The sequence below is a fragment of the Phyllostomus discolor genome, chromosome 4, assembly GCF_004126475.2.
Source record: "Phyllostomus discolor isolate MPI-MPIP mPhyDis1 chromosome 4, mPhyDis1.pri.v3, whole genome shotgun sequence".
Classification (NCBI taxonomy): Eukaryota; Metazoa; Chordata; class Mammalia; order Chiroptera; family Phyllostomidae; genus Phyllostomus; species Phyllostomus discolor.
In genome coordinates this window covers 107,638,362-107,655,364 of record NC_040906.2, presented here as the reverse complement: position 1 = coordinate 107,655,364, position 17,003 = coordinate 107,638,362, and the positions used below count along the sequence as shown (strand labels likewise).

Genomic DNA, 17,003 nt, shown 5'->3' with positions numbered 1-17,003 from the left:
TGCCTCTAAATTGTTGTTGTTCCAATCTTGGTTGTGCATGGAGGTACGGTGTGTCCACCTATGCCTCCATCTTGCAGGAAGTCAGAGTTTTTATCTTTAACCTTTGGCCTTTTAATAATGATGTGTCTTGGAGTGGGCCTCTTTGCATCCATCATAATTGGGACTCTCTGCACTTCCTAGATTTGCATGTCTATTTCCTTCACCAAATTAGGGAAGTGTTCTTTCACCATTTTTTTTAGATAGATTTCCAATTTCTTGCTCTTTTTTTTTTTTATGATACCCCTATGAGGTGAATGTTGGACTTCCTAAAATTGTCTCAGAGGCTATTTATACTACCCTCATTTTATTTTTTGGATTCTTTTTTCTTCTTGTTGTTTTGTGTGGTTTTTCTTTTGCTTCCTTATGTTCCAAATCATTGATTTGATTCTCGGCTTCATCCACTCCACTGTTGATTCCCTGTAAAGTTTTCTTTATTTCACTTAGTGTTACTGTCATTTGTGCCAGTGTCTTTTTTATGCTGTTGAAGTACCCAGTGAGTTCCTTGAGCATCCTAATAACTAATGCTTTGAACTCTGCATCTGATAGATTGCTTATCTCCATTTTGTTTAGTTCTTTTTCACAAGTTTAGTTCTGTTCTTTCATTTGGGCCATATTTCTTTGTCTCTGCATTTTGGCAGTTCCCTATGTTTTTTGCTGTGCATAAAGTAGAGATGCTTTGACTCTCTGTCTTAGTAGCGTGGCCTATAGTAGACAAGTGCACCAGTAAGTTGGGTGTGGCAGAGCCTGAGGTAGTTTCCAGGGGTAACCCAAATGAACCAGGTTGTTGCAGTCTCTGATACGGTGTTGCCACTTTGTGGCTGTGGGTGGGGATGGGCTCAGAACAGGAACAGTGCCACTGCCTGGCTTCTGGTGTTTTGTCTGGGAGAAAGCTGTCCCTGGTACTCATCCTGGTGCTGAACCCTAGAGGGAGTGAGTCTGCATAAGTTCTAAGTCTGTTTGTATCCTTTAAGGGAAGACTACTGAGAAACCTGCAGTTTTTTCCATTAGCCAACCCCCCCCACCACCACCACACACACACACACACACACACTGGTTTTCACAGCCAGAAGTTATGGGTACTTATCCTCCTGGCCCTGGAACTGTGGGCTGAGTGGTCTGGTCTGAGGCTGGGATCCCTCCCTCCCAAGGAGTCCCTCCCTCCTGAGGTGTCCCTCCGATTTTTATCTACCACACGTGGATGTGGAACCGTCTGTTTTGCATTTCCAAGTGTCTCTGCATCTCTGCCCCTCCTACGTGTTTGGATTAATGTGACTTCTTTAATTCCTTGGTTGTTGGACTCTTGTACAGCTCCATTTTTCTGAATATTGTGAGTGATTCTTATTTTGTAGTCTAGCTGTAATTTTTGCTGTGGTTGTGTGAGGCGGTGAGCCATGTTTACTTATGCCTCCATCTTGACCAGAAGTCTCCTAAGTATACAACTTTTATTGAAGGAAGTTTAGATATATATAGAAACCATAAGTATATACCCTGTGACCTAGTGGTATGACTTACAGGGATTTCTCTTATAGATGCACTTACTGTGTACATAAGCTTATTTATGGAAGAATTAAAGCTTGGAAACAAACTCAAAAGTGGTCTAGTTACATAAATAATTATGTATCTATATAATGGATACAGATCTAAAAACCAGTGAGGATACTCATTATGCACTGACATAAAAATGTCCTCATGACAGGACTGAAAGAATAAAGCAAAAGGCAGTGAATAATATACTACCAATTGTGTAAAAGGGGCAAAATGAGACTATATATTACTTGTTTGTATGTGTATAAGAAAGTTATGCAAAGGTGTTTAAGAAAGTTATATGAATAATTACGTGTGTGTATAGGAAAAGAGACAAGGTGGGTATTTTTCACTATATGAAATTTTTAAACTATGCATATATAGCTTTTTTACAAAATTAGAATGTTTTGAATTTCTGTCATAGCTGCAGAGGAACTCTCTTAATTGACTTGCTAGACTCATACTTGCTCTCCTCTTGGGTAAGAGGGAAATTTCTTCATGTTTTAGCCAACAGTGCTGTTCGCTGCTTTTTATGTGGGTACTTTTGGTGAAAATGGTGCATAGGTTGTTGGTCCTGGTGTTTTTCCTGTTGTTCCTCAGCCAAAATCACTGGCTCTGAAGATTTACATACCAAGAGCCTTAGGTTCTTTTACAAACCCTAAGAAACTGGCCTTTTCCTTTTTTTTTTTTGGACAGTTAGGATGGACAGAACTGAAGTCTTTTACCTTTTCTCTTTATAGGAACCTACAAGCAGCAATTGGCGCCTATTACGACTTCGAGAGCCCAAACATCAGTATGCCTTCTATGTCTTTTGTTGAAGATGTCACCATAGGAGAAGGGGAGTCAATACCTCCTGATACTCAGTTTATAAAAACATGGCGGATCCAGAATTCTGGTAAATATGTAGTGGGCAGTTCTCCTTATCCAGTTTTCTTTTTCTTAGTAATTTTAGAAATGTGATTGTGTAACTCTTGGGATTTTTCTTACACATGATGTAGCATTTCTTATACTCATATCATGACCAAACATCAACAAAATACCCCAGACTAGGAAGAAAAATTTAGGTCTTGATGGCATCTGAACACAGTTCAATATTCATTCGATACCAGGAACTCGGCCTGTGTGTACTTGTACTCCAAGTACAACTACCACACACAGAACTACAGCCTTTAGTTCTGCTGTAGTTCGTTTGCCAGTTATTTCCACCAGACTAGTGCAGGAACAGCTGTGAATAGAACAAGTTAGCTAAAATAAGAGCTGTGAGCTCATTTTTTTACAACCACAGGATGATTCTGTCTGAAATTTCATTGAAATATTGAGACGTTAATACACTTTGAAAAATAGAGTGAGAACTGGGGATTTGCTTATAATGGGAAAGTTGGAAAGATTGAGAAATTGTTTTTTTAAAGCATTGTTTTTGGTATATTGCTGACTTTAAGAAAAATTAAAATTAATCTAACCATAGTTCTTTGAAAATGGTGTTTGAGTATGTGTCTGGTAACTGTTAACTATTACCTTTTAATTGTTACATTTTTTTTCTAATGACTTTATATTTGAGTGGGTTTAGTATTCTTTGTCCCATCCAATAAAAATTTATGCTGACTGGGTGAGGATGCTTTAACATCCTTGTTTTTGAGACAGAAATTCTGAGAGAAAAGTAGGCAAAAGGATATCTAGCTGAAAATTGGGAATTGTGGGGGTACCCTCACTAGCAAGTAATCTGATAATGAGATGTAAAATTCTGTGAGTTCAAGCTCTATAGAAGTAAATTTTTATTGACTATTTACTTTTCTTTATATTTCTTTTATGATGGGGAAAGGCTGATCAAGCTAGACTTTTATATAAGAACTAATATATCAAATTATTATTCTTAGGTTTTTCTGGCTTATTTAGAAGTAATTCTCCCTTGGATAAAGGTTCAGTGAGTTGTGGAGCAAACACACATCATTTAGCCTGACCTAGTGTTATAGATGACTGTGGACATCTGTGGCTCCATAAAATTTTTATTAGCTTCTTCTCCCGTTTGTTTATAACAGTGTGGCACATTGTTACTTTGAGAGGCATGTGGTAGTATGGGAAATAGCCATATTTTTTAATTTTTCTTGAAATTTTTGTTTGAAGTTTGATTATCTTTACTTTGCCTGATTTCTTTCTTAGCTTTATTAATAACTGCCTACTTTAAAAAATATGAAAGCAATGTCTTTAATTCAGCCTCTATTTATGTATTTCTCCCTTAAACCTGCTGTTATTATTAAACCTGCTGTTACTGATCAAAAAAAACATTTTTGAGCCATAGCTGGTATGGCTCAGTGGATTGAGTGCCAGCCTGTGAACCCAAGGGTCACCTCTTTGAGTCCCAGTCAGGGCACATGCCTGGGTTGTGGACCAGGTCCCCATTTGGGGGCATGTGAGAGGCAGCCTACTGATACATCTCTCACACATTGGTGTTTCTCTTCCTCTTTTCCCCTCTCTCTAAAAGTAAATACATAAAATTGTTTTAAAAAATTGTTAAATGCTTTTGAAACTTATACATGAAATTTTTAAGTGTGGCATTTATTTAGAAAGTGTGAAATATTCAAAAGTTTTATTTAGCTTTTAAAAAATTTATCTAAGATCTTGTTATTTATAGTGAAAATGGTCTGGACTTCCATGAGGTCATTATAGTGCTTTTAAATATTATAAGTTATTAGAGTAATGTTTAAATATTTTAAATACTATCTTGTTGCAGAATAACTGTTTTATATTTTAGAAAACCTCTTGATATATTGGCTCATTCACTAGACAGTTACGGGGGTTAATGAGGAGAGGGGGTGTTAGAGGGAGGATTAACATAAAATGGCTAGGCTGTAAAATCAGAACCCCACAGAGCCTGCCTTTCCCTTTGATGTGGAGAAAATCTGTATTGGTGGACCTGGGTGCCTTTTCTTCCTGTTTTTACATACTAACTTCAGTTTAAAACAGCCTGTGGGGCTGCAGCCTTTTTTCCTGTAAACAGCATTTTTTGTTCCTGAACGCCTCTTAGTTGGGCCACAAATGCTAGAGATTTACCTTTCAACATACTTTGAACAAATAGATTTTTTATTCTTCTGGAATTTGTTCAACCAGTTGTAAAGTAGTTTTCTATCTGTACACTAAATGTTTTCCATCTGATTAAGGAGAACCTGGCCTCTAATAACTGAGTGATGGGTATGTTATTAGAGAGAGGAAAAGTGTGCATTGCACTGTTCTTTGGAGCCATCCTAATCTGGAACTAGAGTAGAAACACAGAAGTAGGGCAGACCTTTGCTATTTCTTCTCTGGCTCTCTTACTCTCATTCATAATCTTCCCTAAGAGGTAGCGCTCACTGAAAGAGTTTCATAAATAATTTTCTTGATCCTCTCTGCTGTCATGTTTCAGGCATGTCAGGTATTCAAATATACAGCAGATGAAATTAATAGAAACTGCACATAGCTGTCCCAACAGCTTCCCCAAAGAAGATAAATGCCACACACAGTTTAAAATTAAACTACTAATACTGTTTAAATCCTTAGATTTAGACCACAGAAAAACAGAAGTGGGACATCTAATGACATAGGTGTAGAATCCCATGGTTCAAACTTTTGTCACTGTTTAAGAGTTAGAATTGTGGGAAATTTGAGCAGGAAACTTCACATTGGAGTTTAAGGTAAAAATTTGAAACTATCCCTCTGAAGATGAGAGTAGGCAGTACTCTTTACTAACTGTACAGCTGCTTCTGAATTGTTACAGCCATGCTGTGTTGTCCAAGAGGAGTGAATGTTAAGCTGAGCATGAATGATAGCTCGGGTGTTTCTCTGACTTTGGTGAAGTAGTTTTTTTAAAAAGATATATGTATGTATGTACGTATGTATGTATGTATGTATTTACTTATTTTTAGACAGAGGGAAAAGGAGGGAGAAAGTGCATGAGAAACATCAGTGTGTGGTTGCCTCTTACATGCTCCCAACTGGGGACTTGGCCTGTAACCCAGTCGTGTGCCCTGACTGGGAATCAAACCAACGACCCTTTGGTTCACAGGCCAGTGCTCAATTTGCAGGGCTGGTGAAGTAGTTGTGATTGTCATGTGAGAGTGGTTTGAGAGGCATCTTTATTTTTTGAACTACATATAAGTCATAAAACAAGAGTTGGAGAAGAACTTGAGAAGGAATAACTATTTCTCCATCTTTCTTTTGGCTCCTTAAAATTGTAAATTTTCTTCCTTTCTCTTGAGCATGATTATAGAAATCATTCTGCTCTATTCATTCAACAAATTCTATGTTCTAGTCATTTCATCAGGTACAGGGAGGTAATGGTGACAAAATCAATGAAGGTCTCTGTTTTTATGCCTCTTAATTTGAAATGCAGTCTCCCAACTTTTGGGATTAAAAGAATAGGGGATCTTCACTGAGGTATGTTGTCTTCTGCGTTCTTCTTTGGATGCCCCTTACTGTCTCCAAGCTATTTTTGTACTCACATACATAGTAAGTCTCAGGCTTTCTGGAACTGCTGGGCTTTTATTTCATTTTTGTCATGCTCTCTATCATCTCAAAATTGCAAAATTGGGGGTGGGGTTGTTTTTACTTTTTTTTTAAATAAAATTATATTCCATGACAACTGGAGAAACACAGCCTTAATCATATGCATGCCTGTGACAATTTTGGAAAGTCATAAAATACAGATTAGTCTTTTCATTCATATATACATTCATCCCCCATTAAGCCAGTTTATAACAGACTTAATTTGAAGCCTGTTGTGTTGTACTTCTCAAATCTTGGTTTTAGGTTTACTTAGTCAGGTGGGATCAGTATCTTTGACTCTTTCAGAGTCCCCTGACCTGACCTGACAGTTCGGGCTGTAAGAACTGTATGTCATAGAGAATTATTGGCACCTCTCAGAAGACGGATCATGGTTCTTCAGTTCATAGTAAATTAACACTTCAGAGTTGATGGTGTGTGTTCTTCCAGTTTTTTTCAAGAGGCTCTCTAAGTACCATATCAATAGGGTATGTAGCATACCAAAATGATCAGGACTGTAGCTGCATAATTTAACATGAAGCATATAATGTTTTACCAGCTAATTCAGTTCTCCCTGGAATAGAGCAGTGCTCCCTCTTTGCATGGCCGAGAGATCTGACCCTCTCAGCTGCTTATGGAGAGCCAAGTATTCCCCACACCTAGACAGTCAAGGTTTACCTTATCTTCTTACAAGTTCATTCATTCAACAAATTTTATTATGTTCAAGTCATTTTATCAGGTACAGGGAGAAAATGGCGACAAAATCAATGTTTTTATATCACTTGCTTTGAAATGCAATCTCCAAACTTTATAGGGGTTTTCATATGAACAGATACTGTCTTGTTACAGGTAGGTGTGTGTGTGTGTGTGTGTCTGTATTTTAGAGAGTAATTGTGAATTCAGCCCTACAACAGGGTTTAATTTTCTTCTTGGATCTTGGTCTTTAAAAAGACCAACATTTTCCAAGATACTTTATGTCAGCTGCTACTACTCTTGGTATAAGACAGATATGCTTTTGCCAGGCCATAGGCCCCAGAAATGAAAAATAAAATTTGCATATATTACCATTGTATCATCTACACTCTTTCCACCAGCTGCAGTTGCTCTCTGTAGTGTTTAACTTAAGAGGACACTTCACTGACAGTTTTTCTTAAGAGGGAATGACAAAGCACACTGGCCACTGCTTCATCTGCTATCCCTTCAGACCCAAGGGCCAGAGAGGGTGCTGTTGACAATGGGGCTCAGATTGCAGCAGTAGAGCTCTGGTTGCTTTTCTCTCTGGTTCTCTTTTCAATAGTAAGCCATCATGCATATCAAAACCAGCCTGCTGAGTACTATTAGGTAAATTTCAAGTATGCTATATCCTGCCATGTCCATCTTTTCATAGTGATTTATTTGTATAATGAACATATATCCCTCAGAAAGATATATAGATGTCTTTGTTTGTGGTAAGAAGGAGTGTATTGGAGATACCTCACAAGAAAAATCACATCTAATCACTATGTGGCTCCCTATGAGTAGTCAGAGCAAATCGATATATAGATTTCTCATTTTGCATTAGTTTACATGAAAATAGGTACACAGGAGTTGGTGCCAAATAAGATCTTTGCCACTTCCAAAGGAGGAAGGACATTTCTGCCAAAGCCATTTCTCTGTTGTGACATTTCTTTCCTTTGTATAAACACCTCTTACTGGTGCCGTCCCACACAGTTCATTGTGTTGTTATCAGGGGAGTTCGTCACACTGTCCATGTTTTCCCTGCACGTGGAACTTGCACTTGACTCCTCTGTCTTGTATTTACAGAGTCCCTTGAGCCTAGGTCTTTTCATAATTAAGGACTCTAGAGGCAAAGTCATATACATCAGGGGAAAAGTGGTTTTAAAGTGAAAACATCATCATCGAAATTACTCCTTATGTGTTCCACCCCTTTGTTTGGATGAAAAAACTGGGGACAGTCAGACATTTATACTATGAATTTCAGCTTAAAAAGTTAGTGAAAATGGGCATGTGTTACCTCTTAGCAGAGAAAGCAGTCCTCCGAAGACATGGCTCTGTGCTTGTCTTCATGGCTCTTCACGTGTATCATTTTAGCTTCTACAGATTTAGCGTGATGTGTGGCCTTCCCAGGGGTCACCTGAAAATCTTGAACTGCCTTGCTTTTGCTTTCTGTGTTTTCTCGTAGGGATAGCCTGTTGGTCAGAGGTTATTTACTCTGATAAATTCCCTGTGATCATGTGAGGTGTTACATAGCTTAGGGATATGTGGGCAGGATTACCTGTGTGAGAGACAAACAAGGAGGCCTCTTCTATGGCTTGGTAATGAACTGCACCAAGCAGAGGACCACTGATTACCTAACATTTTTTTCTTTTGCTTGAACTCAGGAGCAGAGGCCTGGCCTCCAGGGGTTTGTCTTAAATATGTCGGGGGAGACCAGTTTGGACACGTGAATATGGTGATGGTGAGATCGCTAGAGCCCCAAGAGATTGCAGATGTCAGCGTCCAGATGTGCAGCCCTAGCAGAGCAGGAATGTATCAGGGACAGTGGCGGATGTGCACTGCTACAGGACTCTACTATGGAGGTGAGTATGTCCCTGTGCAGCCCAGGGTGAAGGAATTAAGGTAACATCTTACTGCATCCCCAGTGTTGCTCATAGAGCCTGTCAAATTACATAACAGGGCGTGGCCTCTCTTAAACATACAGTCACTTCATGCAGGTAAATGACTTGAATTTAATGACTGCTGGGTTCAGTTTAGTGCTCTCCTTTTTACACGAGGGTCTTAGTTAAAATTTAGTAAATTGTACAAGATATATCTTGCATTGTAAACAGTGATTTAGTAATGTTGCTATTTTTATTCTATAATCTAGAGGTGCTAAAAGAACACTGAAGGCAGTCTTTGTTCACAGAATTTCTAGATACAAGTCATATAAAACAAAGATAGTGCACAAAATGTGCATTCTTCCTTCAACCCGATGACTGGCAAGCTACTAACACCTCTCAGGCTTTCTGTTCATTGCCAGACTTTCTGAACAAAGTGATCTGTACTCACCATCATTTCTTACTGTTTTCCATTTATTCTCCAACCCAATCTGTTCTTTATCCACTCCAGTGAAATGTTTTTTAGTGACTGCCCAGTTTCCAGATCTAGCAGTCTTTATACTAACAGACCTTCTATCATTTGGCACCATATTCCAAACGTATTTTGACATGTGTACCTTCCTAGAGTCACATAATACCTCTTTTGTTTCTATTCCCTCTCTCAATGTTCTTGCTCTCTCTTTCTAGTCTTATCTTTGCCTTGAGAGTACTAGATTCTGAGCTGGACTTTGGTCATGCTCAGTGACCTCGTTTTACCCACACGGCTTCATTTGTCGGCAGTATAGAGCACACAAGGTGATGCTCAAATTCATATCTCTGACTGCAAACTCTTTGTGGAGCACCAAACCTGTGTATGAACTGCTTATGGACAGAACACCTGGGTATTCTGTAGATTTCTGAATTTTAACATTTCCTAGGCAAACTTACATCCTTCCCATTGGCACTTCAGTGAGATGATCAAGCCAGAAACCTTGGAATCATCTTTGTTTTGTTTTTGTTCTGTCTTATTGTCCTTAATCACAGATCAATCCCTTTTGGTTCTACTATATCCCATGTCCTGGAAATCCAAAGAAAAATAAATAGCAAACAGTTCTTGCCCTCAAGGAGCTCTTAACTGGTCTTATGACTAGTGGGACCTTTGGATTATTTGAAGGAGTCTTGGAATTAATATTCTCATGTTTTTGCAGACAGTGGAAACTTAAATATTTTTACATCCTCAAAAATATTTAATGTTAGAAAAGGTGTTTCATAGTGCTTATGTGACATCGTTCTTTGCCTAAACTTTTGCACCTGCCGTGATAAAGCTAGGCTCCTTGGCATGGGGCTTACCGCTCCTCATGATTTGGCCTAGCCTTGCTTTCACTTTTCATCTTTAGTCACCTCCTTATTCCGCTGCAGCCAGTCCCCAAAGATGCCACTTGCTTTCACTTCTCCATGCTCTTGCTTATGTTGTTCTCGTTACCTAAAATATTTTTTCTGTCCTTTCCAGTAAACTCCTGCACATCCTTAGGACCTTGAAATCAAGTCACCCTTCCCTTTTCCCTCCTTTCCCCTTGCTTACTCTTCTCACTACTCCAAGGAAATGTATCTTTCCCTTTTTCATTCAATTATACGCATGCTTGTTGTTGTACTTAACACATTGTGTTTGAGGTGTTTGTTTACTTGCCCTTTTCTCCTGCTAGGCTGGGAACTATTTGTTGAATAGCAAAGGAACATGTAATCAGGTATCAGAATGGAGAGAGATTATTTGTCTCTTCCCTCTAGACTCTGTTTTCAGGTTACCTCTCAAGAATCTTTTTTTTTTTAAGATTTTATTTATTTATTTTTAGAGAGAAGGGAAGGGAGAGAGAAAGAGAGAAACATCAATTAGCCGCCTCTTGCATGCCCCCAACTGGGGGCCTGGCCTACAACCCAGGCATGTGCCCCAACTGGAGATTAAACCGATGACCTTTTGGTTTGCTGGCCACTTCTCAACCCAACAAGCCACACCAGCCACGGCTCAAGAATCTTACCGGCATGTTTGAAAGTAGTTTCTCCCACTGCTTAGCTCTCATTGCATTATCTCTTTCCCTTTCTGTCCTTTGCCTCTCTTTGGTACTTTACTTCTTACCACCCAGTTAATAGGATAAATGACTCATATCATCTTTAAAATTTAAGGTGATACATACATGTCTCATTTATTTCTGTAACTCTTCAAAAAGCTGAGCTCAGTGCAAAGCAGGGAGTGCCTACTCAATAGATTTTTAAAAATGAATGTTAGCATTTTTAAGGGAGGGAGAAGAAATAACATACATGACTTTTTTAAAAAGTCCCTTTGATGCAAAGATACTGCTTCTTAGTGTTCAAGAATATTAGTCTTGTTCCGTGTGTGTGTTTAGTGTTAAATTAAAAATAATTATCAGTAAGTGGGACAGTAAATTTGTACATGTAACATCCCTTCAAATTCTAGAAGTGGATAGTGTATAAATACATATTAGCTGTGGAGGCAGTAAAATGTTCAGAGCCTTTCTTGGTTATGTAGCCTGTGACTTGTCTGTCAGGACTTTATGAAGTCTAAAAGCTTTGGGGGTCTTAATAATTATCTGATTTCATGCTTTTTCAAGCTTTTTTCTTCATTAGTGGAATGAATACTTTCCTTGATAGTAGCATATATGAATGTCCCCTCCAAATAATTGGACAAGATAAAAATGAAACTGGTTTTGTTGAGTTGAAAGCCTCCTTGGCTGGAGTTACTTTGTTCCATTGACCTCCAGGGCTCGGTGGTATATAGTTTGCAAGCCCTTTATCTGCTCTAGTATAGAATTTAATTTTACAGACTTACTGTATTTCATTGAATTTAGGTTACTGTTGATTGTAAAACACATTATGATAATAGAGATGTTAACTGGCAGAAAGTGCATATAATATACATAAAAAACCACAACTATGAACACATGGGGAAAAACCTGCCATGTTGCCCATGATCGGCTCTTCCCAGTATTTTTGTTGTTGTTATTGTTTGTTTGTTTTTTCTCATTCTTCTTAGCTTGTTAGCTCATTGAATGTAATTGGTGGTAAGAATTTGGAATGTAGGACTTGGTTGCCTGGGCGTGAACTTGGACAAGTTAGGTAACTTCTCTGTACTTTATCTTTCTGTTTAACAATAAACCTTGTATTTTTTGTTTTGGTTTTGGTGGGGTGGTCTCTTTATAGTCTTGAGATCTTCTGTAGAAAGAATCCATTCTTATTTTTATAATAACAGTTAGGGTTTTTCAGCTCATTTCTCTTCCTCAAAAGAAATTTTTGCTGTATTTAATAATTTACAAATGGGTTCTCTTTCCCCATTTTGGGTTGGTTGTGCTCTCAGTCTCTCAAGGGATGTTGTATGGAAAGTTCTTCGTGAGGTGGGCGTAGCGTAAGACACTTGGCTCTCTCTCATGACATACCTCTAACTCCTTACGCCCATCTTTACTGCTAGCCCCCCCCCCCCCACACATATCCCTTTGGGTTCCCTTGGTTGAGTAGCACTAAGTATCTGATTTATAACAGGTATATTTTCAAGCCAAACATTTTATTTTATCTTCCTTTTATGAACTTTTGCTTCTTCGATAAAAGCAATGCTATCTGATACCTGCTGTACGTCAGGCATTGTCCTGGGCTTTTTGCATATTGATTATCTTATGAAGGGAGTATTAGCAACATTTTATGGATAAGGAAACTAACACCTGAGATAATTAATAATTTGTCTAAGATTCAGTAAAAATTATAAATTAGGCATGATTTATAGTTATAAAATACAAAAGTAGTTTTATAATCTTTCACTAATTTGGTCCTCAGTACTGTATGGGAGTCTCAGGAAAACTTTGGCTCCTGGGTATTGATACTTGTCAGGGTTTAGGGAGGAAGTCCACTTTCCATTTCCATACTGAATGGGAGTGGAGGTGGGGTTGAGTTTGGCAGGACGTGTCTTAGGTAGTTGGGTAAATATCAGTGTTCTTTCAAGGACTTCTTGCCTGCTAGGAGATACACAGTTCGTGTAGGACAGTTGACTCTTGGGAAGAAGTAAGCATGAGCAGTTGTCTCCATTTTAGTCTTGGTACCAATAGTAAAATGCCCCCTCCCCCTTCTTAACAGAGTAATCTCCCAAAGTTCTACAGAAGAGGTTTACCCCTGCACTGCAATAATTTCTTACAAATCCTTAAATTAAGCTAAGGTCAACAAGGTTAAGAGAATAACAAGAGTATCCTTTTGTTATCCTCTTGTTATCATGTGCTGATGAGGGCTTCTCCCACTTGAGGTAGCTATTCTTGTTAAATACTTCACGTGGGTCCCTAGGAACATTTCACGTGTAGATTACATACTTATACACTGTTCATTTAGTTTCCCAGAGTTTAGAAATGGGACTTCCCTTATTAAGCTCCCAAACTGTAATTCAAGTTCCATCCAGAAGGTATCCAGCCATGTAATACGACAAATAGACATTTATTGAAGAAGATGCAAGATATAAGAAACATTTCAGTCCCCTTCAAAGTAGGTACCTTGGAACCTCACACAGTTCTCCCAGTTGCCATCAGCTGCCCCGTTGTATTTTCCTGAGTCTCATCCGTATTCTGAAATCTCTTCCCTGTCAAAGGTGATTTTAGTTTTGGGAAAAACCAGAAGTTGCAGGACACCAAATCTGGGCTACAGGGGGCTGAGTCACCTGGGTGATTTGATGTTTTGCCAAAAAACACTCTGCAAAAGATGTGATGCATGAGCAGGCATGTTGTTATGATGAAGCTGCCAATCAACAGTTGGCCATTGCTGCATCCTCCGAGTCATTTGAATAGTTTCCGTGGAGGAATGTTTAAGCTTAACACAAAATTTGATGCAGATTTGTTGCTCTACTCACTTAGTCATTTTGAATGTGACGGCCACACAGTACACATACTCACTCAGTGCCGTCTACCACCTCCACTGACTGGTACTGTGAAGTCATCATCGTTCATGTGCATTCCAGTCCCCTCTCCTTGGCTGCCAGGTTACATCGATGTTGTGCAAACTATTCTCGTTATATTAATAGTTGGACTTTTTCTTGTGTGTTCCACATATTATGAAAGTTATTGGGTGCTCTATGTAAACCACTATGTTTATTTCCTAAAACCTTTATTAAGTACTTTTTCTGGCTTCTCCATTTTCTAGAATGTCCTCCCTAACTAGTATTTCAGGACTGTTTCACCTCATTCTTCTTAAGCAGTTGTGTTATAAAAGAAGCTCTGGTTTCTTACAGACTTTCTCTAGGTTCCACACAGATGTTTTGTGTTTAGATGCTCTTCTGTTTGACATTTCTGCCAGTTCTTTACCTATTCACCCCAACTTTAAAACATCTCTATGTTGGACTGAAAAGGCCTTTAATTCTGGAAAATCCTCAACAAGATGCTCTGTTTCAATTCTGATCCCTAGAATTCTCTAATATCGGAAGTATGAGTAGCCCTTGAAAACAACAGGTTTTTTTTTGTTTCTTTTTTTTTTTAAGATTTTATTTAGTTATAGAGATAGGCAGGAGAAGGAGAAAAACACTAATTGATTTCACACACCCCAACCGCAGACCAAGCCTGCAACCCAGGCATGTACCCTGATCAGGAATTGAACTGGTAACCTTTCACTTTGCAGGATGATACTCAACGAAGTGAGCCAGGCCAAGGACAGGTTTCTTTTTTGACAGAAAATATGTTGTTACCTAAGTTGATTGTGACTTCTATGGGCATTGTTTTTAGAAGAGACATTTCAAAATATAAATGAAATCTGAAATCCATAACTATTTTTTATGTTATAAAGTCTATGTTACATTTATAAGGTGACAAGCTATTTCAGCTTCAGAGAAGGAAGCCTGTCTTTGGTACTGCCACCAGGGGCATAGTGATGGTTTAGTGACCGTGTCCAGGTAGTTCTGCATGAGTCAAGGGCAATATGGAATGGCTGTACTGTTAAGATTAACCTCTAAAATGCAGATATTTGGGTCCTGAACTTCTGTGGAACATAGAATATCAAGAAATCAGATGAAACAGTGATCCATCTATAAAGCATAGTAAAAAAAAAAAAGTTGCATGTCCAAGCATGAAGCATCAAATATTTTAATGATCAGAAATTCAGTTACAAATAATCTTAATGTATGCTGTTAGTGCTAGTACTGTTTGTTTTATCAGTAGTTTTATTATTTCTCTGTAGGCCAAATAGCTATGTGATAATTTGGTAGAAGGGCAGTAATATAATTTGAAAGCAGCATATTTTTTTTGGTTATGGTAGCTACAGTCCTTCTGTTAACAGAAAATTCTTTGATCTGGAATGTTAAGTTCTAAGGATTCTGAATTTTGGGATTGACCGTTCTTCTAGAATTTTTGAAATAAAATGTAATTCTTTATTAAAACATTAATATGCTTATTGTTAAAAGAAAATAAATAGTTGTAAAACCAACCATTTTAAAGATTAAATACTGAGGCATAATTTGCTTTTATATATATATAAATCTCTCTCTATATATTTGCTTATATATATATTGATTTTATATATATATAAAATCAATAAACCCACAGACAACAAGTATTGGTGAGGATGTGGAGAAAAAGGAACCCTTGTGCATTGTTGGTGGGAATGCAGATTTGTGCAGCCACTGTGGAAAACAGTGTGGAAGGTCCTCAAAAAATTAAAAATGGACCTGACTTAAGACCCAGAGATACCACTTCTAGGTGTATATTTGAAAAAACCCAAAACACTAATTTGAGAAAATATATGTATTCCTATGTTTATTTGTAGTGTTTTTTACAATTGCCAAGATATGGAAGTAACCCACATGCTCATCAATAGATGAGCAGGTAATAAAGCTGTGGTACATATCTATAATGGAATATTACTTGGCCACAAAAAAAAGAATGAAATCTTAACCATAAATCAGTCAGAGAAAGACAAATACCATATAACTTCACTTAATGTGGAATCTGAAGAACAAAATAAATAATAAAAAAAAATAGAAACCGACTCATAGATACAGAAAACAGACTGATGGTTGCCAGAGGGATTGGGAGGTAGGGGACTGGCTATAAAAGGTGTAGGGATTAAGAAGTACAAATCAGTAGTTACAGAATAGTCACAGGGATATAAAGTCCAGCACAGGGAATACAGTCAGTTATGCTGGAATAACTATGTATGATGCCAGTTGGGTTGGGTACTGGAAATGAGTGAAACACTTTGTAAAATATATGATTGTCTAACCACTCTGCTGTACACTGAAACTAATACAAAATAATAATGTAAACTGTAATTGAAAAATAAAATTTTAAAAAACTATATAATCCTTTTTTTACATGTTTGCATAGGTAAGGGTTATAGGTGAGGCTGGGTCTAGTTTAAAAGTATTCATTTACTTCAAGACTGTTACAGCCCTATCATAGTGAAACGTTTACAAATAAACTTCCTGCACCTCTTTGATTCTTATGTGACAGTAATTTTAAAAGGTATCATTGGTTTAATGACCACTTGTGGGAGGAAAGTTACAGCATTATCATGAAATGATTGTATTTGATTATATGATACATCTTGATATCAGAAATATTAAAAATGAGGAAAAAGTAATGCAGTGGAGTAGATATGTATTGGGTTGGCGAAAAGTCCATTTAGTTTCTGTCCGTAAAGTAAAAGACACAGTTTTTTATTTTCACCATTAACTTGATTGTTTTCAATATTTTGAGTTTGTCAGATATCTCCCACTGACATTATGGTATAATGGTGACTGTTCTCAATTATTCTTGATTTGATCCCTATCAGCTTCAACTGGTCTACCGACCATGGAGCATCATCCAGCGAGAAATCTTCAGCATGAAGATTGGCAAGCCACTCTTGACATGTTCAGTTAGTCACAGTACCTGCTCCATATACTGCACAAGTCTTTTTTTGTGTTTCAGTCATATTTTTACCTTTCTTTTTCTTTTTTTAAATGATTATGCTATTCTAGTTGTCCCATTTTTTTCTCTCCTTTGTTCCCCTTTGCCCTGTATAACCCCTCCCCCCCTGCATCATTCCCCAACCTTAGTTCATGTCCATGGGTCATAAAATATATAAGTTCTTTAGCTTCTCCCTTTCTTATACTATTTCTAACCCCCCACCCCTGTCTATTTTGTACCTACCATTTATGCTTCTTATTCCTTGTACCTTTTCCCCATTCTCCTCTCTCCCGCTACCCCCTGAATAGCCCTCCATGTGATCTCTATTTCTGTGAGTCTGTCCCTGTTCTAGTTGTTTGCTTAGTTTTTTTTTTTTTGGTTTTGGCTTTATTTTTTAGGTTCGGTTGTTGATAGTTGTGAATTCGTTGTCATTTTA

At 37.8% G+C, this 17,003-nt stretch overlaps 1 protein-coding gene across 2 annotated transcripts in view; it reads left to right on the top strand.

The window, feature by feature from the left end:
- The window catches only part of ILRUN (inflammation and lipid regulator with UBA-like and NBR1-like domains), a 111,506-nt gene that overhangs the window by 39,927 nt on the left and 54,576 nt on the right, over nucleotides 1-17,003 (top strand). Inside the window, exons 2-3 of one of the 2 annotated variants that reach the window (XM_028508584.2) lie at nucleotides 2,304-2,458; nucleotides 8,457-8,654. In XM_028508584.2, coding sequence (XP_028364385.1) covers nucleotides 2,304-2,458; nucleotides 8,457-8,654 — 353 coding nt within the window. The remainder of the gene's footprint in view (nucleotides 1-2,303; nucleotides 2,459-8,456; nucleotides 8,655-17,003) is intronic. The other variant, XM_036023970.1, reaches the window with a different exon arrangement.